The sequence below is a fragment of the Poecilia mexicana genome, unplaced genomic scaffold (assembly GCF_051168715.1).
Source record: "Poecilia mexicana isolate PSO_F unplaced genomic scaffold, ASM5116871v1 scaffold_15, whole genome shotgun sequence".
Classification (NCBI taxonomy): domain Eukaryota; kingdom Metazoa; phylum Chordata; class Actinopteri; order Cyprinodontiformes; family Poeciliidae; genus Poecilia; species Poecilia mexicana.
Window position 1 is genome coordinate 17462616 of NW_028263384.1, and position 26732 is coordinate 17489347.

The following is a 26732-nucleotide window of genomic DNA, read 5'->3' on the forward strand; positions in this document are numbered from 1 at the left end:
TAAACTAATTATGTCATTATGTTACTTATTGCCAAAAAATGTCTTGAATGTTGTTTTTTTTAGTACTTTAACTGTTTTACAGCATAGAGACCCAAATGGAAATAAAATAAAATAAAATGCAGAATTCTTTTTTTTTTTTGCAGTAACATTGGTCACTCCAGTTATTGTTCAGAACAGCAGTGGTGAAAAATAAGAAGAGGGGGAATGATAGGCTCCTCAGCCAAAAACAATCTAAATGCATTAAAATGGAAATCAAAATCAACAGGATGTGGAAGAAAAATATGATTTGTATGAATCAAATCATGGCCAAAATGGCAAAGTCTCAGTCAACGCTCAGCTCTGAGGTGATTAAAGAAGGTTACAGTCTTTCACTGTTGTTGACAGTCTGCTTCAAGATTTTACTTTCCAGGCAGAGATGCTATTCCACAAATAATGATCTCAAACTAGTCTGCTCATTCTGACAACAAGAAGAACAAGGCATTTTGCCCAGACAAATGTCACTCGCTTGGTACTCTCTCTTTGTCTGTAAACCTGAAAGATGCCGTATGTGAAAATCTGGACCCGTTCTAAACAACCACTCCATGATCAAAGACTGAACACCCTTTCTTTCAGATTTTGATGTTTGGTTTTAACTCCAGAAAATCATCTTCGCCGCGGTGTGATGCCTAAAGGGATTGTAAAATTAAGAATCAAGGAGAAAAGTATGTTCTAAAAGGTTTCAAACAACTTGCAGAATTTTCCTGTTTTGGAAGTTTTTTAAACCTCGAAAATTGGTTTTATATTCACTATCAATGAGGAGACGATAGTATTTTATGAGCAGCATAACAGGATGCAGACGGGGTAGTCAGGGGCATTTTATGCTTCTATGCTGGTGGAAGCAATGAGGAGAAATGATGGTCACAAAATCCAAAATTTGTATTTGGTACTGATCAGTCTGAACTGAGACTCTGAAGCCTGAAGTTGTCCTTTTTTTTTAAGCTGCTATTTTTTTCTGTTGTTTAATCCCATCATCTTGCTTGCCTTTCATATTAAATTTCTTTTATCCGAAAATGTATTAAACAAATTACTTAGCGGATGTAACACTTGTTGCCTTCGTAGCAGACGGGTTGAGGGTCTGTGTGTGTCTGCAGCACTGCTAAATAAAGATATGTGATAACTTAGACTAAAAAAATGGCTTAGTTTGTATCAATTTTAAGACAAAAAGCATCTTTTAAGAGTGTTTTGCCCCACTGATAGTATTTAAATATTGATTTTGACAACCCTACTCAAATTAATTACATTGTATTGTCACCAATGTGAAAGACAGTGCCAAAAGAGCTTGATGATAAAAGGACATAACGATTCAGTTCCTGTAAAGATCTAATTTTGTCATGAAAAATAAAATAGTAAATAAATGACCCATTAGTTCAGAAAGAATGTTTATTGTTCCCATATAAAAATTATATACATGTGCAATATCATTTCTTCAAATTGTTTCCTATAAATACAACACATCTTGCAATGTTTCTTAATGGTTTTTGGACAAAACCAGAAAAAAGAAATTCTGAAAATTAAGACATCTAAAAAAAAAAAAATGTTAAAGCACTTCTCATTAGAGAGATGTTAGGCTTTCTGCTGTTATTCCAGCATCTTTGGCCATGGAGTAGAAATGGCCTCTCTTTTCCATCAGATTGCTTGGAGAATCAAATTCTACAATTTGACCAGCATCGAGGACCATCACCCTGTGGAGCAGGAACATGTGTTAATGTCATAACATACCGAGAGGTGTTTATTCTGACAGTGATAAAAGAAAACATAGCAAAATGAAAGAGACATGCACGTGCACTGTTTGTGTTTTATGCAGAACAATAAAGTCAGTGAAGAAACAAATATGAACAGTAGGCAATATGAGGATAACAAGCTTTTTCATTATATTTTCAAGGCCATTCTCCGCTTTGAGTCTGTTTCAGGGTTTCATGTTTATTTTCACTAAAATATTTCACATTCAAGCTGTAAAAGTATTTTAGAGAAAAAACAATTGCAGTTCTGTAAAAATGTAATGCGTTTTGTCTTCAGGTGGTGTAGGTCACAACATAAACAGTTATCTTATTACAACATATTCTTTATGACCACGTCTCAAGGCAACACTTGACAATATCGACTTTAAAAATGTGAGTTATGGGCTAGGAAGCGGTCATGTCTATGGTGCTGTTTTAACATGCTTTACATGTCACTCACTTTATATTTGAGTCATTCTTCCCTGACTCGAAAACAGAGACGTTTCACAACGTATCAAGTGAGAAAGAATTGCACCATTTATGTGCAAAAAGCTGCACACTTAAAGCACTTTTAAGTACTGTTCAATTTCAGTGAATGATTAGGTAGTGCTGCAAACAGTATAATTATAGCAGCTACTCTGTGTTACTCATCCAGTCTAAAGAGGAACTAATTAAATAATTTACGTGTAAATTATTTCATATTAATTGTGTTTTTTTATTATTCTTATTCATTTTAGATTGTATTTATCCCAGATTTTATATTTTGAATTTTGCTTTTATATTTTACATTCCCTTTTATTTGTGTATGGACATATATCTCTTAACTGATTGATTGATTGATCAATTGTGATTTTAAACCATTTGAATCTCCCTCAGACACAAACAAGCATTTAAAGTAGAATGAAGCATCTGTGAGGACATTTCAGACATTCGTGCCGAACGCGGACTCACCTGGAGCTGTCCATGATGCTGTGCAGACGGTGGGCGATGGTGAGCACCGTGCAGTGGGAGAACTCTTTGCGGATCGTAGTCTGAATCAGGTCATCTGTCTCCAGGTCAACGGCTGCAGTGGCCTCATCCAGGATCAGGATCCGAGACTTTCTCAGCAGAGCCCGAGCCAGACACAGCAGCTGCCTCTGACCGACACTGGAAGAGACGGATGTTCAGATCTTATCTGGAGCTCTCAGAAATTAAAATAAAATCCCATGTGGACACTCACTGGGACTGATATCAGGCTAGACTGAAGTGTTGTGTACATGTGGGACAAACATCTTATTTTAGGAAGGAATTGTGTTGGGAACGATATTGTTTTGGAATAATCAATTGTTAATTAATTTGCAGTTTACTGAAAACTCAAGTATTCCAGCAGTTTACAAACAGCTGCATGTTTTCACATTCTGCATTTCTTTACTGTGACTTGAATTGTAATCACTGTTTAAGTTTATGCTGCCCACCTGAGGTTTTCTCCTCCCTCTGCAACCTCATGCTGTAATTCTTCCTTCAGCCCAGCTACATAGTCCTTCAGATGAGACAGCTCCAGCACTCTCCAGAGCTCCTCATCGCTGAATTTGTCAAATGGATCCAAGTTCATCCTCAGCGTCCCAGAGAACAAGACTGGATCCTGCACTCCAGAAGCTCATAGGTTAGCATACTTAGCAGAAAAGATTATCTTGTTTCTGCATTTGTTTTTGTCTTTGGTGTTTACCTGTGGGATGATTGTGAGTCTGTTTCTTAGATCGTGCAGTCCAATTTTAGAGATATCTACATCATCAATTAGGATATGTCCATCAGCTGCTTCAATTATGCGAAACAGGCAGTTTGTCAGGCTCGATTTTCCAGCTCCAGTGCGGCCCACTATACCGATCTGAAGGTAATGAAAGAAAACTTCAATTTAGCATAAAATTGAGATCCAAATATGATAATTTATTTATTTATTTTTTTTTTGCATAACCCATCTTTTAGAAAACACAGACAGTTGGAATAGGATGAATGAATAAAATTATTTGACATTTTTACTCAGATTGCAGCCAATAACTGCATTAATGTTAAATTTGCTGTGTTATTTAAAGCCAAGGAATGTCTCAATCTAAAGTTGTGGGTCTCCTGGAGAGCTTTCTCAAACTCCAGATATGAAGGGACGGACAATCCTGACACAATCTGGTGTGTTAATAATGTGGTGCCATCATGCAACTGGACATTTAATATGACAAATGTAGGACATACAAAAATGTCAGTGTCATTTGGAGTATCCCTATGTTTTGTCAAGGCTCAACATTCCTTCAAATCAAGAGCATAGTGGAAAAGGACCAATTGCAGAGCAGCAACATTAGTCATTAATAACTACAATGTGCAAAGCAAAGAACCTAATTTAAGAAGTCTAAAACTAAATCTACTAGTAAACTCTGTCCACACACAAATAGCTTCAAAGATAACATTTTGTAAGACAAATTATCATCCAAAGATTGACATCAGAGAGGTGTTAGTCTGTTCCTTTTATGCCCTTAACTACAATGTTCAAGGTGTGAGACAAATACTGTATGTGATCTGTTTTGTCACCTCCAGCAACATGTGCACAGAAAACTCTCTGTATTGCAGAGGGAGCTACCCTATCCACACCTTACACAAATCAAATACATGGTACAATTTCATATATTTTTAGACATTTCTAGTATGTAAACTAGAAATGAACATTGTGAGACAACAAAGGTGAGAACAAAAACAAACGTTCTTCATTATGTTTCCTCTTTGTACAATAAACTCAAACCAGCCAAACCAATATTGACATTCTTTATAAGTAAGGTTTAATACCGAAGAAATGCGAATTATTACCATCTACATCTATCGGGTTTCTAAGCAATACATATTGGTTTTATTTTTTGTTAATTTAGTGCATATCAAACAAATGACTTGGACTGGTATGAGGCACAAAAGTCCCAAATGGAACATCTGTAGTGCCAAGAATTTCACAAGGGTGATTTATTGCATTAAAAAAGTAAACTTATGTCTCTGACATTTGCTATTTGCTCCTTTCTTTCTAGATGTGGTTTGTCCAGATTTAATGCCAATACCAGAATAATAATAAAAAGTAAATCAAATCTCATCAACAAAATAATCCAGGAAACATAGGTGGCCTAAATTAGGCCACAAATAAAATTAGCTGAGAGGAACAGAGTCAACAAGAGATGAGGGCTGTTTTCTAAAGATGAAAGGCTAAGAAAAAGAAGAGAAGAATATGGTTGATTTATTCCATAGCTCACAACAGACCTATCCTATCTGTACTTGTAGTTCACAACGTTGTTATTATGGTCTAATTAGAAAGTTTTTATATAATTATTTCACAATTTATTCAATATTCTAATTTACTGCAGATTGAGTTCCTTCAAGTTTTGCTGTTTTTCCTGATTTAAGAGAAATGGGAACAACATTTCCCCATAAATATGGTCCATTAAAGCACCGTTCCCTTTTAGCTATTGTCGTTTCTCTTTGATGTCTGATATTACTTGACATTTAGGTTTAGGGTAAATCTACTGAGCTTCATTCCCTTATAGTTTTAAAATATGATGCTTAAGTTGGTATCTGTATGCAGAATTTGTGACAGTCAATGAGTTTAGAAAATCTAAATAAAAAGGTGTGGACCTAAAAACCTGGCGGCTGTTTGCATTTCTTCAAAGAACAATTATGCTCAGTTAAAATTAAGTTAAACTACTTAAAAACTACAGTTTTGTAAGATTTCACATTTTGATTTAGTTCAATTTGCATGTTATTTCCTTTTTGATAATAACCAGTTGCCCTTCAGGTGATGATCAAATTCAGATTGTTTGCCAATAAATGAGATGCAATGAGTTGACCTTAATATAACCTTCCTGGTATAAAATGAACACACGGACACATTTATTAATTCAAACCCCCTTTTTTTTGTTTTTGAATGATAGAAGGTTGTTTTATATGGTTCATAAACAGTGACACACACCTACGTTAAAAGAAAATCTCCCACACACAAACCTTCTCAGTGCTGCCAATGTCACAGGAAATCCCTTTCAGGACCAGGTCCAGTTCAGGTCTGTAGCGGACCTTGTAGTCTACAAACTGCAGCCTTCCTGCTTCAGGCCACTTCTCTGAAGGCCGATCCTGAGTCACCCAGGGAGCCTGAAGAACAACAGGCTCATCAGTGACGTTATCAAGTTAGGCTGATAATGTTCAGAATGTATCCGTGACGTATATCTGGTGGAACTATCCAAATGTGTAATACACGTGTCATATATAATATCATTGTAATATGGACATAGCAGTATTGCATACCAGAGTATAATACTAATGGCAGTGGAACACATGATGCCATGATAATATCGTAATTTCCAATACAACAGCTCAACCAGTTGTATACATGATTTGATAACCACACAATATAGGCGGACACAGATAGGTTGGACTTGTCAGTAAACCCTGCAAGTGCTGAGTGTCAAAGCTCCAACACATGCTCACTACTCTAAAATGTCGACTCAGCTGTTAAATCAAACAGGCTGGATGCTTTCAAGTGGAAGTGAAAGGCATTCCTTACTGTCTTGTTAATTTGGCTAATATATGTTTGAGCACTCGGAGGCGACCCGACGGTTTAAAAGGACAAAAAACTAAAAGAATGGGACACCGAATAATTCAACACAGGTTCTTGTTTGATTATTGCATCGAGTGTGTCAGATTCAAATCTGAGTTAATAAAGTCAGTTGAACAATTAGGATACAGTCCTATATATTCCTTTTTGCAGCGCAAAGCAGACATAGTACATGTAGGCAACAACCAGTTTCTCCAAATGTTATGCCAAAAATCCTATGAGAGGATATATGAAAAAGAAGAAAAGAAAAGAAAAGCTGATGTCATGGAAATGTAATGGTGATTTTACAGTAGAATACTGTGAATTTCACTGAGCATGTGAAAACAGCTCACATACTTAAAAAAAAAAAACACCACAGCGATTGATGGTTAAAGAATTTCTCCATTCTCTATTTCCTCACGCTGTGATCCAAGTGACATACGTCTTCTATATGCCATACAAATGTCAACATAGGAAACAGCGAGACAAGCAGATCTGTAGTGGAGAAATAATAAAGGACAACATACCTCATTCTCAAGCTCAGAGTATTCACTGACTCTCTCCACAGCTACAATATTAGTCTCCAGCTCTGAGGTCATCCTTACCAGCCAGTTGAGGGTTTGAGTTACCTGGAAATCCAAAGAAGGAATAGAAATTAAATTGTTTTTGCTGGTTTTGTTAATATCTTCACTCATTACTCCTGTTATTTTAGTGCTATTTGTCCTAAAGTACAGCTAAGGAGATTTAGCGACTCACATTAAGGGCATATGATATGGACAGACCAACCAGGCCACTCTCAAGGGAGTCCCTGGATATTACAGCAAAAAGAGCAGCAAAAAACACCACAAGGTTTCCCAGAAACTCCAGGCGGATGGCCAGCCATCTGTTGAGTAAAACAAACATCATACACTGAAACCGACAAATATACATTTTGAAAAGGTGCTCCATCAAAAATCTGCCATCACTTAGTACTTTTAAAAAGTATTATTTTGAAGGTCTCCTTCCATTACTGACCTGTTTGACACGATCCACGGATAGACGCTTTTCAGGTTTTCATCAATAGTTACTTCATTGTGTTTCAGGAAGCGTTCCTGATGGTTGTAGGCTCTTATCACAGACAGACCTGACACAGTCTCACCAAAGTGAGAGTATATAGGCGAGCGAGACACTGAGTCCAGGCGGCGCAGCTGTCGTGAAGTTGCTACGTAGAATCGCTGGTGGTGAAGAGAAAACAAAAAATTGATAACAGTTGATTTTGGGTTGATCATTTTAGAAAAAGCTTTATAAAACCAAGACACTTTTCATCACACCTCTCCCAGAACAGATTGTTTATTTGACAAGATACACTTTTGCAATAAATATTATCTATGTAGTGTGGAGGGAGGACAAGGAAGGGGGGCTTTACTAATAATGTCTGTGGGTAATGTGTGTATGTATTTTTTGGCTGCCAAAAAATACATACATTTAACAGTTGCAGCTGTTAAATGGCTGCAACTGGCAGCCATTTAACAGCAACTGGCTAAATGGGCCAAAAATGGTGGCCCGTTTTGGAGAGGTACAAGGAAACCTAGAGAGTAGATGAGGATGAGATGAATTGTGGTTGAGGGTGGAAATGCGATGGTGTCCACCTGAAATGGTGTTCTTTGTTGAACTGAGCTCCAGAAAAAGACTTGCTCCAGATCCTGCCCTGAAATGTTAGGATTTTTACTGATGGCCATTTGCCTTTGTTTTTTTTTTGTTTTTACTGGACAGGTTTTAGGACAATATACTGGCATGTTTTATGTGACTATTTTTAAAATGCTAATGTTTTTAACATTAGCAATGCAGTAGCAGTGCACCTCACTAAAAATTAGTCGTAGTTTGTCTGGAGACGTTTTATAGAATAGCTTAATTGTTAATGAGCTTCCACAAGTTGATGTTCTTCAAATGTTTGCCACAGCAAACATATTGGTGTGATTACAGCAATGTTAATCATAATCATCTCCAGCTGGTTTGGTTCAAGACTTGATCTCGTCTTCCTCAGAGTTTGATGCCAGTTACACGCTTCAAAACAGTTGGCACCAGACTCATAACTCTTCATTAATTTGCTCAACTAAATTCATTGTGTGCAGGCGAAAAGGTAATTGTTTTTATAATTTCTGAGCAAAATGTTTTCACCAATCATGTTACGTATTATAATGCAACAGAACCCCGTGAAATACTGAGTGCTATTCCTAAATCTTTACTAACTTTAAACTTTTAGGGAGCCCTGGAGTTTTGAATCGACGGAAAACCTGGGATTAGTTTAGTTACTGTGCACGACACTGTTAACTATTCAGTAAAAAAAATAAAATAAATTAAGTAATGCAGGAAAAAGGTATTTACTTTTTCACAGAATTGTTAAGGCTTCAATCACCAAATTAATGTTTTTAATCTATTTTAGAAAAGATGCTTGTAAACAGATATTTTATACAAAAGCATAACAGTCTGTGGAGGTTTTCTGCTATATTTTTTTTTTATAATTTAGTTGATTTAAAAGCAAAGTAGAAGCACTTTAACATCTGTGCCTCAGCTCTGATTTATCCATGACAAGCTCAGTAAAAGTGGAAATCTGTCCTTGTGGTTTGACAATTTAAACATTTTAGAAGTAAGTGAAGAGACCAATTTCTCGCAGCTAAAGAGTGGAGGACCCATCTGGCTTATACAGATGATAATGGAAGCACGTACAGGTGCTGAGGTTGAGAGCTCAACTGAGAAGTCAGCTCAGGCTGCGTGCTACTTCACCATCCAGCTTTCTTCCTATAACCCTAACTACAGACAAAAAGAGTGAATAGGGATGTGAGTCGGTAACAGCAAAGAGAAGATGACTTCTGTTCACATCAAGGGGGCTTTATTGTAAGCCATGCTTGATCTTGAACTCTGCAAGTTAGATGAGGTAAGTTAAAGTGCCTGTTAGCATTTTTTGTGTATTATTACTAACAGAGGGTGAAACTAAGACAGGAGAGTCACTTAGTGTACCAGATTTAAAAAAAAAATATTATAATATTATTGTTTTGTGGCACTCTATCATTTATTCTTTTCCATATTGTTTCAATCTGCCTGTGTTTGGGTTCACTCACCTGCACAAAAAAGTAAATCACAGCCAGAGGAACGATGATGATGGTGAAGAACGGAGTCGCCAGACAGATGACAAACAGTGTCCCCAGTACGCCTAGTAGACACAAGATCCAGGAGCGGAACGACTGAGGGATGGCTTCATCCACTGTGAATATGTCCTACAGGAAGACAAGAAGGGTGTAAGGTGACTTACTATCGTTAATCTTTATTTAGTTACTTATAATGACTGAGTGCAGACTAAAACAGTAAAATCTCAAAGGAGATTTGCAAGGGTGAATAAATACAGCAATGATAAAAAAAAAAAAAAAAAAAAAATAATAATAATAATAATAATAATAATAATACATAAATAGAGCCCCACCTTGGCAAATCGGTTAACGACTCTACCAATTGGTGTTGTGTCAAAGAAAAGCATAGGCACTCTGAGAATGTTGTTTAGCAGTCTTGAGTGCAGAATCCGAGACGCGTTGACTGAGGCATTGGCTAGGAGAAGTGTGCCAAGGAACACTAAAATACCTGTAACATAAACATATATGGTGAATGTCCCATGTGAGTGTCAGTGACGCACACACAAACTGAAGAAACAATCATTCTGCCCAAAATCACACCTAAGATAAGCTCAGACTGAGCTATTAACCTAATATTTGTGTTTTTGGACTGTTAGGAAAAGCTGCAGTGACAGATGAAAAAACCCTGCATGCACATGACCATTTCCTTGAAAGTCATCAATGGAAAATTTTATACCACCATAAAGCACTTAGGCACCAGCAACATCATTCTCCACAAAAATTATTTGCAATATAATTCAACTTCTGATTCTTTAGCAAGTACTTCCCACTGGTCTATAGAACCAGAACATGGCCGCAAAAATACATTAAATGTTAAAAAACTTTAATGTAGGATGTTATTTAACACCTTCGCAGAGCTAAGTTTTCAACCACAATACCAGCTTAGTGTTCTCCATTGTCTTTACCAACAGTTTCCATATCAACAATGTTCCCATTAAAGAGAAGCTGTAAAGGTTTATAATTGAATAGTTATTTTTTCCACTCTCTGAAATGACTTGGAGGTTGAACACATTTCAGATACTGCTGTTTCAGCAAAGACAATTGAACAATAAGACACACAGTGTAACAATAAAAGAGAAAGTCATTAACTCAAGGTTGAACATCATTAAGCAGAAAAGTGTTATTTAAGCGCAAACTGGTGCATAGAATAAAAAAAAATGTATTTCCCTTTTCAGATACTGTCACTCTTGGACAGAAAATGTATGCTCTTGAATGTACACCTCACAAAATAATTTTGAGGCACTTTCGGTGCAATATCAAGTCATTAGAGATTAAACACTTCAGAAAACCATGAATATTACATGATTTCTACAACCCCCACAAAATCTGAAATATTCAACTTAACTGCTACGTCATAACCACAGCCCAAGTTACAACTTGTCAGCCCAGGTATTAAGTAAGTGAGATATTGTAGTGTAAGCAAACCAAATGACTTAAATCTGAAACTTATAAAATAAAAGGGCAGTTACCTTGAGCCAGTCCAAGAGCACCAAACACTCCTACCCTGGTGTCCCTCTTCTGGGAAGGGTATGTGATGTTATAGTAAGCTGCTGCATCATTTGTCCAGTCACTCAGCCACAAGTTTTGACCAATGAATGCAACATTTTGGATGAAGTAAATGAAGATGATCCAAAAAGTATACCACCATCCCATGGCCCTCAGGTATTGGAGATACACTGAGAATTTTACCTGGATGTTAATGAGAGAGCACACTAAGAGGACAGACTCTACAATTTCATCTTTTGGTTTACTTCAGTTGCTATATGAGGTAGGCTCAAATTGTATACCTGCCCCGTTTCCATAGTCTCCTTTTCTATTAGCTTTTGACCTTTCTTTGTCTCACCAATATCTTCAGTTGGTTTTAAAGTGCTGTTTTTCCTTAGTCTGAAACTGTAGAAAAGACAAAAAAAAACATGAGTACAATAATATATTTTGAATGAGAAGTATCAAGAAAAACAATGTCATTTGCTACTTAAGACAACAATGTGATCAAACCTGGACCCAGTTCCTCTTTGGCTGCGACGGATGCTGTTTTCTCTCTTAAGTGTGAACGAAACAGCGTCCTCTGGAGGAGAGTCTGCCTGAGCGTCATCTCTCTCAGGGATGGTTTCTAAGTCTTCTATATCTTGGTAACCATCTGCAAAGGCATTGATCAAAAACCATCCACATGATTACACAGGGATGCTCAACGCAGCATCATTTTCTGTAATGATCCAATACACACATACTGTAATAATGCAGGCTTTTATAGCCATGAATGATGCAATTACCTTCTTTTGAATGTGTCGGATTACTTTGCTCTTTGGCGTATGTGTCCAAAAAGTCTGAAAAAGCCCCTTTACTAGCACGAAGGCTCTGGTAGGAACCAACCTCGGAAACCTGTCCGTTTACTAAAACTACTACTTCATCTACGTAAGGCAGGAAGCTGATTCCGTGAGTCACCAGGACACGAGTCTGCAGGGAAAAAAGCATATTCAATGATACATGCATATTTTCTATTTTAGTTTTTTTTTTTCCCTACATTGATACAAAAATTATGGTAAACATTACAGATAATGATAGTATTACATAAAGCCTAATTTAAATACATTTTCATCTAATGGGATTCTTTTAATATAGTTCAGCCACTAAGAAACAGTGAACTACTTACACTTCCTGTCATTATTTTCGGAAATTCTCATAATTGCAGCGAGTATCATAAGTTCAAATCAAATAAATTGGGTTTTGATGTAGCAGGAAGAGGCAATGTCAACAATAGAGACTGTATAAGATGTGATGGATGCACCCATCATGTTTCTTATCTGCACAAGTCTTTGGGTGTTTGTGTAGACTGGGTTTGTTTCACTTTCAGTTTTAGTGTTGTAGACACTAGAGCAGGACAAGTACAAACCTTGTTTTTTAGAATTCCTTTAGGTCCAATAACGTTATCAAATAGATGCTTTCCAACATGAGAGTCAACAGCAGACAGGGGGTCATCCAACAGTAAAATATCAGCCTGACTGTAAGCTGCTCTGGCCAAGCTGACACGCTGTTTCTGTCCTCCTGAGAGATTGATACCCTGAGAACAAAAATGAGAGCACACACTTGATAATATGAGGCTTCATAACCCCACAAGGTTTTTATTTTACCTCACACCCATATAACATTCGGTCAAAACTCACATGCATACCTACATGTCTGAACCAAAATCTAAATACACGAACCTACCTTTTCTCCGATCTCAGTGAGATCTCCTGCAGACAGCAGCTTGAGGTCGGGGCCCAGAGCACACGCCTCCAGTATGTCTTCGAACCTCTGCTCTTCATAGGGAGAGCCGAACAAGATGTTATCCCGCAGAGTGGCATTTTGGATCCAGGCTTGCTGTGGTACAAATGCAAGAGAGCCCTGGGTGGAAATACAAAAAGAACATAAGGTGCAAGTCTCATGTAGCCACACTCTTACTTTCAGATTGAATGCCACTTATTTTGCATTAGGGTTGGATTGTTTCCAGTAATAAGCAACTCTGATGATTAAACGGAAGTTTTCATGTTTCCTTGATCAAGCATGAAAGCTTCTTCAAGCTTTCATGCTTGATCTATGGGCCCATAGATCTATGGGCCCATAGATCTATGGGCCCATAGATCTATGGGCCCATAGATCTATGGGCCCATAGATCTATGGGCTATGCAAAACATGTTCATTAAACGTTTTGTAAAACAAAACCCACTCTCAGATTATGAGATGTGCCCTGCACTTTTGCTGGTTTACTGTGTCTCTTGTCACTTGAAATCCAAATAAACATCTGCTGGCTGTGCCCCCTATAGCGATAGCTCAACATTTACACTTGCACTTCATGCAGGTGAGATTTGTTTCAAACATGAATGGTACGTCAACAACAAAACACAGTAGCCATACTGCAGCACACACAGCTATAAATTCAGCCGACCTCAGGCTGGAAGTAGTAGAGACCCATGTGGAAGTGGAAATACGTGCAAAAAGTGAATCAGAGAAGCTGAAATAAAATATTAAAACACACATTCCAATTTTCTAAAAACATTATAATGTCAATGATAGACATTTCTAAGAAAATGAAATGCTTAAGGTGTTGTTTTCATACTCCAGTTAAATGAACGTGCCACTTAATGGCTGTTTTGTACGTTTTTCAAGGATGTCTTTTTTGTGATGTTGCCACTTAGCAGAATATTATATATTTTAGATTACAGCACTTGTAGAGTACTTTTTTTTATCTGATATATGACTTTTTTTATTATTATATTACAGAACTTTGTCCTCAAACAGAGCAGCTACTAGAAAGTTTTAAGAGTAAACTTGACAATAGATATTTTAATTCAATGTGAATCTTTGTCTTTTCTTCAACTTTGTCACAACGTTTTTATTGATTCAAGAAAGCTTGTTATATCATCCCTGTTGCATTTATAAACGTTTTTAAGTGCAACTGTGCTCCCCCTATGCAAATCCTTTTGAAAAAATATCAAATTGATAATAGAAACAGGGTCAAATTTTCTCTACAGGTTTCTCGAAAACAGTTTTTTTGAGCAAAACAATAACCAATACTTCACTGGACCACCCAATGATTCAAACTTGAATCTTTTCATAAGGGATTAAAAACACACTAAGAAAAAAGAAGATATCATTAAGCATACTAATGCAATTCAATAAACATTAATCAAGCCTTTAATCAAGCAGTACCCGAATGTTGATGAAGCCTTTGGTGCTGTGCATCTCCCCTAGGAGGGCTGACATGAGTGATGATTTCCCTGAGCCCACAGCTCCCACTACGGCTACCAGCCGACCAGGTTTGATATCCAGCGACACACTGGGAAACACAGGCAGAAATCATATTGTATATCCTCCTAATTTTAAAAAAAGATTAAAAGGGAATTTTGTGGCCCAATATTGCGATACATATATGGCTGAAACCAGACATGTACATAAACTTTGTAAACAGATCATAACCTTTTTCTTGTTTGTGCTTTTCAGCGTCTGATATTTTAATTCACATTTGAGCTACGTGAAGGCCTAATTCTGGACGTACCTAAGACATCCAGAAAAAACCCGTGCCAGCATGGAAACATCAAAGAAATCATTCAGAATACAAGAAAGAGAATTGCAGAGCTCCACAGGTCTGGTTCATTGCTTGGTTTCCAGATGGCACATTTAGCATAAATTGCATGGGAATCTCAAGCCAGCTGTCAGAAAACTGGTTCCATCAATACACCTCATGGAGATTGGCACAGTGAAATAAATCCAGTAAGTGTCTGTGAGCAAGACGGCCCACAAATGAATAAACTACATTTGTATTTTCAGGAAAAATGGGAAAAATAAACTATTTTGCGAAGGTTGAACCAAGTCCTACAGTTTAAAAAACAATTCTACTAAATACTAAGGAGACATGTAAACTTTGGATTTCAAGAACGTAAAAGAAATAAAAAAAACTTCTTCAATGTTCTGTTGTTATTCTGGCATATAGTAAATAGGGGAAAAAAAACAACAATCCTAACTTTAAGAAAACAGCAAAAGTTTAGTCTGATTTAACATCTGGTTTCAACTGTGCCCAGGAATTCTTGTACAATAAACAAAGCAAACATACTTTTTCAGTAGAGGCTCAGAGTCTTTTTCCCAAGCAAAGGACCCGTCTGATATGTTGATAGCAGAATCTAAAAGAAAAACATTTAATGCAAATTAAAAAAAAAGAAAAACAGTAAATCTGACAGATTTGATCAACATGTTATCATCACTTCTCAGGATAGAAAAAAAAAAGACAGACTTACTAAAACTCGGGTCATGACGCACGATGTCGCTGTCAAGATCATCTCCTCCCAGAAACTTCTCCAGCCTCTTTTTAGACACCGTTGTCTGACGTGTGAAATCAGCAGATAGTTAGAGTTTTATTACAGCTCTGACTTGTGTCCAAGTAGCAATTACAGCAGTCTATCTACCTGCACAATGGAAGCAATAAGCATCGGAAGCATGGCCAGCGGAAATCGAAGGATGTTGAACAGAGAGATTGAAGTGAAGGCTTTCTCGGCAGTTAGTATGTTGTCTGAGCTCACACCAACAAACACAGCAAACGTGGCCAGAGAAACCTGTCCATAAACAAAGCACAGGCCGGGTTAGCATCAAGGATCCTTGCAGGATTTTAGTTTCACTTTGAAAGCATCTGACGTGACTCACCAAAGCAGGGGCGCAGGTGAAGATGAAAGTGGAGACGGACGTGAGATAGGCAAACTTCCTCATCACCTTCAGTTCTTCTCCTCTGATATCTTCAACTTGAGCCATGAAGGACGGCTCCCACGCAAACAGCTTCAGAATCTGTTGAGAGATGGTGAACGAGGACAAGGTGAAAACTTGAGGCATGAAGAAAGTATACCGCAGGATGTAAATATAACAAAGAGAGTTCAAATGTCTCCAAACAGTAACAGACAAAATAAATTACCTTGATTCCATTGAGCATTTCGTTCATTATCTTCATTCTCTTGTCTTTGAACTTCATGTTTTCTATCTGAAAAGCAGAGGTAAAATACTTCATTATTCATCCTTTAATAATTAAGTAACAAAATAGATATCAATATTAATAAGCAATCCAAAGGGGTTGGTAAACATTTATACTCTTAAGTACAAACATTTATAAAATGAATGCAAGGGTTGATGACCTGAGACTAAATATTATGACTATGATAGGAAACCATTAGCCTTTTGTCAAGACTAAGTCACAACGTAGGCAGATAAGGTTTTATAATGCTATACTGATTTTGATAATGACAACAACAAACCAAAAATGTTTTCCTTGGAGCATGATGCTAAAAAATTAGTTCAAACACTTGACTTTATAGGTCCACACACAATAAAGTGTATTGAAGAAAGTTAGTTGGAGGAAAAACTGCTCTTTTTTTGCTTCAGGACTGGCTTAACAATAAGAATGTGAGAGGTGTGTATGGAGGGTCTTGACCCAATGACCAACTAGGCCTCATAAATCTACCAGAAACTCAAAAATTCTTGAACTTTGCCTCACTCTTTACTCAAGGCTGCAGTTATCTCTGTTGTTTGCTCATCTTTTCCCAACTCACTTCCTCTCAACTTTCCATCAACATGCATGAATACTGCGCTCTCTGAACAGAGCTCTGCTGTGTTATGTGTAAATAAGTAGTATAGATATACACACAATGAAGCTACAAAAGTAATTTTCTTTTACTAATTACCTTTTTGCAGCTTTGTGGAAGACATAATAATCACAAATTACTAAAGGCTTGAAAATGTTCACACTCTCAGTACTACGTCTTAAAACAAATTACATGAATAAATGTGCATCTTAAACATATTCTAATTTGAGATTAACTTGCTGTATGTTGACTGTGGAAACATTCTCTTTTTATCCCATTTGCTCACCTGGAAATTTCTGGCTTTGGTTGCTAAAAATCCATTAATTGGCACCATTAGCACCATTACTAGCAGCCCAGCTAGTGTTGATGGTCCCAGCTCCAACCACAGGAAAACGATGGACACAATGATCTGCAGAGGGCAGGACCACAGCAGGTGGATGAAGTTGGTCACGTCGTTGAAGCGCTGGGCGTCTGCTGACATGAGGTTCACAGTTTCTCCGACCGTTGACTCTTTGCGGTTGTCGTTAGACATCACCAACGCCTTTGAAAGAAGAGAGCGAAAGGAAAGATGGAGAAAAAAAAACTTAAAGTTTCACTTCATGAGCACAAAAACCAAAGTATAGCATATAGAATATTTATTTGTGCAAAAAGAAAAGCAACTGCTTAAACAGTGCAACATATTGGTTGCTACAATTTTGATAAATATATGTATGCCATATATTTACTGTTTTTTATACACAGACTTCAACAAATTTTCAGAATTAAGACCCGCTGGGTTAGTAGCAGTATTTTTTTGAAGGGACAGTATTATGTTTTTTTTTACAGCCACATAGCATCATTTTATAGCTCAATCAAGTAACTACGTTACCTTCAGTTGTTTTAAAAATACTGTATATACCAAATATGAATTCAAAGAAATTTGACTTTGTAATTTGGCACCTTGAAATTGAGTGTCTGTCTCTTTAAGAAACTCTTGCTCGTTCTGGCACTACGCCTTCCAGCAGTCATCACAACACTACTCTTCTATTAACCCTTCAACAACGTTTTTACCAGCATCGCACTGCAGTGTAGCGGATATAATGAGCTCAGCAGGTGTGAAGCCCCACCAGCTGTTTTTGCTCCACCAGCTGCTGGCTAGTCTGAAGGAGCTGAGTGGGGGACAGATGATCTGTGAGGCAGAAGCCTCACTGTCCCTTTAAGTAAAAGCTCTGCTGAAAATAATATCCTTTGACCATTCTGCTCTCTGTGTCATAGCACAAATTTAACAAACTGACATTAGCTGGTCAATTAGTTGTGGTATCTGCTCTGGTGGCCACCCTGCAGTCAGTCATATCTTAACAGTTATTCTTTAAAAACCAATAAATATGTTTATATTGGAAGTAAGGCAAAAAATAATTTTTTGGCCAGCTGACAGAGAACAGGATCCTGGGAGAGGTGGGTTGGAGTATCACTCTATGGTCCTCCTACCTGGAAAAAGCTCAGATCATTCTGTATCTTTGCAATCTCATCAATAGAACTATAAACTTCATAATCTTTTTTTTATATATATATTTTTTTTGCAGTTTTGAACTTCTGTTATCCAGCGCCTATCAAGCCGTCATTTTGACTGTTACCTTCTTGTACACGGCAGCCATGAGGGCAGTTCGAACCTTCATCCCCAGAACGAAGCATCGTTGGAAATACTGCTGCAAGAACAATGATTGCAGAAGAGCCACCACCAGCAGCAGCACGGCATAAAAATACCCTTCCCAGGCATAGCTGGTTTTGTCCTGAGTGAAGGAGATCATCAACCTGAGCAAGAGAATAAAACATTAACCAACATATATGATGATCATGTGACACTCATAATGTTCTTGAGTATCTTGAAGGCATAGGATTACCTATACCTAGGAGTGTTTTCCTCGCTTACAAATGAGTTTCTGTTTACTTTCGTCTCAAGCTGTCCTTGTGTTATCAGTGGATGTCTCAACTAATCAATGAGGAGTAAATAGTTAAACTATGAAGGTTTAGACATTCACAAGGTCAGACTAGAGCACTGGAACAACTTTGAAGTCATTTTTTTTCTGATTAAAAAAATTGAAAACTTGTTTGTATGAGGCTTTAGATAGATTTAGTGGAAAATAAAAAAATCTGGTAAAGTCAAACTAATCCATCCATCCATCCATCCATCCATCCATCCATCCATCCATCCATCCATCCATCCATCCATCCATCCATCCATCCATCCATCCATCCATCCATCCATCCATCCATCCATCCATCCATCCATCCATCCATCCATCCATCCATCCATCCATCCATCCATTTTCTTCCGCTTATCCGGGGTGGGTCGTGGGGGCAGCAACTTCAGAAGGGAGGCCCTGACTTCCCTCTCCCCAGCCACTTCTTCCAGCTCCTCCGGGGGAACCCCAAGGCGTTCCCAGGCCAGTCGAGAGACATAGTCCCTCCAGCGTGTCCTGGGTCTTCCTTGGGGCCTCCTCCCTGTGGGACGTGCCCGGAACACCTCACCAGGGAGGCGTCCAGGAGGCATCCTTACCAGATGCCTGAGCCACCTCAACTGGCTACTCTCGATGTGGAGGAGCAGCGGCTCTACTCTGAGTCCCTCCCGGATGGCCGAGCTTCTCACCCTATCTCTAAGGGAGAGCCCAGCCACCCTGCACAGGAAACCCATTTTGACCGCTTGTATCCGGGACCTCGTTCTTTCGGTCATGACCCAAAGCTCATGACCATAGATGAGGGTAGGAACGTAGATCGACCGGTAAATCGAGAGCCTCGCTTTTTGACTCAGCTCTCTCTTCACCACGACGGACCGGTACAGTGCCCGCTTCACAGCAGACGCTGCGCCAATCCGCCTGTCGATCTCCCGCTCCCTTCTTCCCTCATTCGTGAACAAGATCCCCAGATACTTAAACTCCTCCACTTGAGGCAGGATGACCCCCCTGGCCCGGAGAAGGCACTCTACCCTTTTCCAGCTCACTAGTCAAACTAGTGTTAATCGTGTTAGGACCTCCATAGAAACCTACATAGTGATTAACCTGTTGATTATTTCTACTTACTTCAGGAGTTGAGGACTGGCAAAAGCCAGAAGATCCTGCAGAAGTTTGAAGAAGGCAGATTCAATCAGGAGCCATTTAAATGTCTTGTAGATGGTGGTAACCAGCCATGAATTTGGATAATTTGTGTCCTCCTTCTGTTTCTTCTTCTTCTTATTATTATTTTCATCATCTTTCTTTCCTTTTTCCTCCTGATGTAAAATATGTAAACACATTCTTTAGGAACACAACAGCATATGGGGACCACCTGAACAGAATCAGTGTTGTTGTCGAAAATACAATTATTATTGGGGATTAAAGACGGGTTGCTTGGTGTATTTAAAGGTTCTCACCATCATCAGCACATCCTGTTTCACACCTTTCCCCAGACCGTTGCTGTGAGAAGGTGCTTCCATAGATTTGCCTTGATTTTTGATCAGTTTATCCTTCAACTCTTTTTGAAATCGGATCCGAGCTTTACCCAACTCAAACTTCATGTGATGATTGAAACGCTGGGTGATGTAGGAGGTGCTGTCCACCTCGTTCAGCTCCCACATGTCCTCCTGAACCAGAGGGGTTTTGTAGCCTTTCACCACCATGCTGGAAAAGAAAGAAGAAACCTTAGATTGCAGCACAAGAAGTAGCATTATTTAATTTTCCCTTTTAGGGGGATTAATGGAAACCATTGTAAAAGTTCAGTCTATTTACGATTTAATTCATTCATTTGGCCATTCAATCTCTTGTTCAAATTCTTTCTAAAATGGGGTTGAATTCACCTGTTGATCCAGTTAAAAGTGATTCTACTCAAAAATGCTGCACCAGCCTCTGGATTCTGCAATGCAAAGAACAGAAAACCAAGACATGGAGGTTGTTAGGGGCAAACAAACAAACAAAGAAATAAGGATGGAGTTATTTAATATATAGTACTACAAATATGCATATAAAGAAGCTATTAACATAAAATTCTCACCAAATATAAAAATAGGTTGTGTAATCCTGTGTCTTCAAACTAGTTAAATATGTTTCTTAGGTGGGATTTCCACCCATTCTTCTACACAAACTGTCTTCTGAAGGTTCTTTGGGTATTTTCTATGTAATCTGAACTTACTCTTTCTTTTTCCTTTGATTTCAATTGGATTCATGTCATGTGATCAACTGGGTTGCTAAAGGCCTTAAATTATTTCTATGAAACCAAAAGAGAGTTGTCTGCACTGTTTGGGATCACTTTCTTGCTTAAAAAATCTAAACTTGTTTCATTTTCAGATTCCAATTAAAAATCACTCATTAAATTTCTTCATCTTTCCTGAAATTAAATCCGCAAATACATATTCTAAAAGATGGTGCCCACACTACGAGCAGTAATATGTCAAGCAACAGTCTCCCAGTATTTCATTGTTTTGTCAAATGTTGTGTCGCAAACCTTAAATGAGCTTCAGCGTGCTCATTACGTCTTATGCAGTTTTCACTGATAGGAGAGCGATGACTCTTTGTGTTAGATTTCTGTAATTTGTTACATCTTCCTTGTTGGTGTGCTCAGAACTTATTCCCGGTTTTGTTGCATTTCACACATAATTCTGCCATTTGCTTTGTTTCAACTTCTTTGTATATAGAATGTGCTTGTGATCACTGGTAACTGGTGTGAATTTCATGACAGTAGCTTCATTAGGAAGACGTTTACTAGTAAATATCTTCGTAACATCTTCCCCAATGTGCTGTAGTGTTTCCATTTCTAAGCAAAAGAAGAAAAACAAAATTCACCTTTTTCACAAGCTCCTTTGTCTCTGGAGAGATGTCAGCCAAAGCAGAGAGAATGAGGGCTATCACCTCCAGACCAAAGGAAATGTAGAAAAGAGAGAAACGAGGGACATCTCTGACCTCTCCCTGGGTGTAAAGATGTTAAAGGGTAAGAGAGATGTTGTATTTAATATTTCATTCAAATATAAACCCATAGCTGATCTGTGGTTGCTCATACCAGCCTAAGGGCTTCCCGTAGGAGGGTCTGGAAAGGGAAAATGTCACAGATGACAAGGAGAAGCCAGAAAAGGAAAAGAGAAGCAGAGTCTACTGCTCCTTCTTTTCGTCTCACTCCTTCTTGACACAACGCCAGGAGGATCTGAAAAACAAAACGTGTCAAATCGCAAAACAGTAAATAATCTTTACATCTTAAATATTAGAGCAAATATCTGAACCTAAAACCTAAACTTTACCCATGTGACAGCGAAGAGGACTGGGTTTGTGTAGTGTACAGCAGAATTTTTCTCTGCTGAGCTGTTTCTACCAAAGTCTTCTACTAATGTGACAATCAGGCCTCCAATGGCCGTCAGAAACAACAGAAACACGACAAGCTGAGGAGGGAAGAGAAAGATCAGACTGATTGTTAAAACGTTTTCATCTCAGCATCAAATACTGAAAGAATCAGAGTGTTTTAATTGTACAATACCTGTTTGCAGAGGTAGAGCTTCGTCCGACGTTTTGTATTCACTTGTGATCTTTTACATAAAGACATGAGGTTCCATGGAGCGCTTAGCCAGAGGAAGCCCAGAGGGATCCAGACCAGAACTGTCTGTTCCAGACATACTGGGAGGTCAGGGTCCTCTCTCTCCAAATAGGACGCATTCTGAGGGACAAACACAAATATGTACACACACGCATCATAAACAGGTATCAGAATAATTGTAATAATCAGACTCGGCTTTACTGGCCAAGCACGTGCACACAAACAAACTTAGACTTTGGTCACTTGTTCTCAGTGTCAGATAATTTAAAATAGAAATATATAAAATTGGTTGGTGGTGTGGGGAGTTTTTGTTGTTTTCTTTTTTTCATTTGAAAATATGTGTTTTAAAATAACACTTTATAGTGTTCTAAAAACAAAATGAACATTGTATAGTGTTCTTTTTGTACACTATACGAGTGCAATATGATATTTGCACTCATGTTTGAATGAGTGCAAATATGCATGCTATTGATCTGGGCTCTCTGAGACTGTTCTCTTCAGAATCAAAACCTGGGGGAAGAAACTTTGTCCATGGTGGCTGGCTTTTACAAATATCCAAAGGTAAAACTCCAAGTAGTTCATGTCCAGAATGTGTGAGGTCTGTAGGAACGTTGGCTGTTAGTCTCAGACCCTAGACCTGTACAAGTACTGATGGGAAGGAAGGTCAGCCCTGATGATCCACTCTGCAGACCTAAATGTTTGCTACGGTGGCTAAGTTAATCCACACAGTGAGGGATGTGCACAGAACAGAATGAATAATTATGTGCAAGATGACCAGCAACTCCTTTGGGAAGTTGTACAGGAGAATGAAGCACTAAGGCAAAAACCAAGGCGCCATAGTAGTTGCCAAAACTCCCAGAGAATAATGACTCACAATTTGAAGCTCTGTTTACAAAAGCAAAGAAGTCAGAAATTTTGTATCCCTCTAGTTTGATTTTATTTATTCATATTTTGATGTATTTCCTTATACGGCCCTCTGTACTGTTTTTTTGTTGTTGTTTTTTTGAATAAAGTGATAATGATACCATTAGGTTGAAATTTTGGTTGTGTGAATTTCTGAATTATGTTGACAAGTTATTTTCTTGAGTAATTCCTGAATTTCAAACTTAATTCAATTTTGTTTGTTTACAGAGCATCAACTCACAACAAAAGTCGTCTTGAAACACTTTACAAACAAGTCATTTCAATTCAATCACAAATCAATTTCAATTGATTTTCAGGATAGAGTTTCTGGATAACATATGCTTGAATGCTTTGTTTAAACACTTTCTTTAAATTGTCACTCTCACTGTAATTTCTAAGGAGAACTGATGTTAAAGTGCGAAGACAAACAAACAACTTTAATTGTAAATGAAATCATATCTTTGAGTTGAGTCATCTTGGTAATGCGTTAAAAACTGTGGCTCTTGAAGCTTTTCAAAAAAAATTGAAAAAGTTGCAAAACATTTTTATAATTTGAAAAGAACATGATTCACACACTTGAAAATCCAATCATACAGATCTGTAACAAGGAGAAGCTCAAAATCACTGTCAGAGTTTTACAACGAGAGATTGGAGAGTTTATGAGTTCGTTCTGTCAACTGCAGCTTACGGTAGTTTATTAGGTACATACTGTATGTTTGGAAGTTGATTGTAGTTTATTGATTACCAACTACAAACTCTGTTTTTATGTAAATAAACCAACTCTTTAACATTCTTTCATTTATAACTTTTCTTGCCTTTAAATATCTTCATTAACTTCTAAACAAAAAAAACACTGTACTATGAGTAAAAGAAAAACAGCTGCTGTAATACTGGCGCTCTACTTTTCAGGAGAATGAGCTGCAGTATTAACCTCTCTCTATGGTTCTTGGACTTGTTGAATCATGCCCAGGAAGAGCCTCATTGCAGTCACATAATATGCTCACAAAGGCAAAACATGTCTTTTGGTTTCCACTTACAGTTTGAAAGAAATGACACAAAAACTTTGTCAACTGTGAGATAGAATGAATTTAAACCTTACTGTGCTTGAATTGTTTTAAATGTTGTATTAAACCCAGAACTTTTTAAAGACAAAAACCGTAAAACACACAAGGAAATATAACAAGTTTTATAACAAACGTTTTATTCAATAAAAGTTAGAGAGCAGATGTCTGTACAAGAAGCAATGCTTGCATTCATCCCGAGATAAAAAACATGACTTCACTTTTGAACGTCTGTAGTCTGTTAAACTCACCCAGAAGACTGACCCGCAGTACTCCTCCAGAGGCGCAGCACACATGATCCGTTGTGTTAGCTTCACTCGCCCGGCGATGATTTGACGACCAGACTCCTCGTGCCCTCTGCTCCACTGCAGCTGAGCTCCACTCAAACACTGCTGCTCTCTCCTCTGTCCACCCGCAGAACAGAGACAATTTCAGGATGTAGCTACGAAGGACTTTGATCCAGGAACCTTTGAAGCAAAACCAACCCCCCTCCAAAAAAAAAAGAAAAAAAAAAGCTACAAGCAATCTAAACCAACCCGCTCTGAGAAGGTACTTCACAGCAGCAACAAAAGTGTTGAGATGCTGCAGCAAAATGATAAAAATAAATTCAAATCTGGAGGTTTAATCTTCTAGCGACTTGTTTTGTCCTCAGATCCTTTTTGAGATGGAAAACCATACAGACGACCAAGTCTAATTTTTCTCCAGCCCATGTAAACTCCTCTACGCTCATTTTTGTCTGAAGTTTAACTTTGCAAGCAGAGAAGGGTCCATAAGTAATGACAAAGAGGGAGAAGGTGAGAGAGAGAGAGAGAGAGAGAGAAAAACCTTGCGTAAGTCTGACAGTGCAGTTTTCCATGTGTTGGGGGAACCGCTCTCTAAAAAAGGAAGTGTGTTTAGGAAAAGGAGGGAGGGGATCATTATGGCCACTTTCCTGTTGTGTTTCCACTTCTCTGCATGAGAAAGAGTCTGGAATGAGACCAATTATTTTCAGCACTAACATCAGATTTAATTAAATTCTCAACTAACATGACTTGAATAGTAATGAGCCTGATGAGAAACCGTTGTGTTTCAGTCAGACACTGATTAGTCACAGACTTGGGGGTGTGGTAATCGCAGAACCCTTTTACCTCATTCTGTTTTTGTCAGGGAGAGGAGCGGACTTCAGACCCCGAGGGCACACTGAACATTCACACTGTACTTAAAGTGAGATATGTGAGATTAGGACTAGATTAACATCCCTCCATTGTGTTTACAATGTAGAGAAAAGGTAACTGAAGGGGGCCACAAGTTTCTTCCACACTGCACATGATGGAAATTAAGAGCTGCTCTGATTTATTCCTAACAGGCTATTATTATTTTGCCAAAATATTGGTTGTCAGGAGACCATTGAGAATTTTTCACCATTTTTGTAGAAGCGCGTTTGTAAAGTCGGGGCCTAATGATGGATGAGGAGGCCTGGCTCGAAGTTTCTAATTGATCCCAAGGATGCTTTGTCAGGCTGATGTCAGGACTCTGTACAGACTTTCTGCACGCCAAAAATCACTTATTGATTTGCCAATCATGTTACTAGAGTAAAGAGTGCATCTCTAGTAAAAAACAATGGAGCTCCAAGTTAAAAAAAAGTTACTTTATTACATGTAATCAAATTACATTTGTCAAACTTAATTTATTTATGTTTGTATTACAAGAAAACTTAGTATTTTTAACTTTTTAAAATTAATTTTAAACTTGTAACAAATTAAAACATTTTCAAGTCGGGTCACCTGTTTTCTTTTTTCAGTGACTAAACTGAAGGAAAAAGTCTCGGTATGCTGTAGCACTAAAACATTTCACTGAAACTAATGAGCCCAACTCTTGCATGAAGGCTCCGCACCATAATTATCTCTACACTGAACTTGACATTTGACACAGTGGAATCAGGGAAGTACTGTTCCACTTGAAAACACCAAACAAAGTTTATTCACTGGAATGCCAGACAGAGAAATGATTTGTCTCTCCAGAAAACACGTTTCCACTGCTCTAATGTGGAAACAGCATCCTTCTCCTTGGATGTTGTTTCCAAGGTAAAGCAAACAGCATCCTTTACCATGGAATTGGTGGTTGCAAGATTTCAACCATGAAGCCCATTTCATGATGCTCTCTGAGATAAACTCAATGCCATATAAAGTTGGAAGTTCTGCAAAAAGCTGTGACCTTTGCACACCATGTACCTCAGCATCCGCTGACTCTGCTGTGACTTACTGAGGCCTTCCACTTTGTGGCTAAATTGCCGTCATTCCAATTCATGTCCACCTTGTAACACTACCTTCTCGGAATCACTGTAGAATACCACCAACAAGCAGCCTGCATGCATAGGGGATGGATTTTATGGTGAAAATCTATATAAGTTCAACCCAAGAGAAATGACACAGATGTGCAAATAGGAGTGTGTCTGTATGGGTAAAGAGAGGAAAATAATTCAAAAAACGGTTTTCCTAAATTTAACTTTGAGTTGAATCAACTCACGTTTTTATTAGATTGCTTTAAAGCTTCATCAAATGCTTAAAAGCGGACAAATTAGTTGCACTTGATTCATTTTAAAAAGAAGAAGTTCCAACTATAGACATTAGATACCAGCCTGATAATAATCA

The 26732-nt window shown here is 38.0% G+C and overlaps 1 protein-coding gene across 1 annotated transcript; it reads right to left on the reverse strand.

Moving 5' to 3' along the window:
* Positions 1 to 1405: 1405 nt before the first annotated feature.
* On the reverse strand, positions 1406 to 24976 carry LOC106904223 (ATP-binding cassette sub-family C member 2-like). Its single transcript, XM_014968439.2, has 32 exons — positions 24354 to 24976; positions 22082 to 22258; positions 21849 to 21986; positions 21614 to 21754; positions 21400 to 21522; positions 20418 to 20473; positions 19995 to 20241; positions 19666 to 19853; positions 18223 to 18400; positions 16896 to 17150; positions 15946 to 16011; positions 15684 to 15821; positions 15449 to 15595; positions 15281 to 15365; positions 15100 to 15166; positions 14199 to 14325; positions 12717 to 12893; positions 12400 to 12567; positions 11780 to 11963; positions 11505 to 11646; positions 11297 to 11399; positions 10979 to 11198; positions 9803 to 9957; positions 9444 to 9599; positions 7360 to 7559; positions 7102 to 7228; positions 6873 to 6974; positions 5760 to 5903; positions 3463 to 3621; positions 3212 to 3378; positions 2709 to 2903; positions 1406 to 1721 (listed from the first exon to the last, which is right to left on the reverse strand). Exons 1-32 carry the CDS (start codon positions 24396 to 24398, stop codon positions 1592 to 1594), a joined length of 4707 nt encoding a protein of 1568 aa, XP_014823925.2. The 5' UTR covers positions 24399 to 24976; the 3' UTR covers positions 1406 to 1591.
* Between the last annotated feature and the right edge of the window lie 1756 nt (positions 24977 to 26732).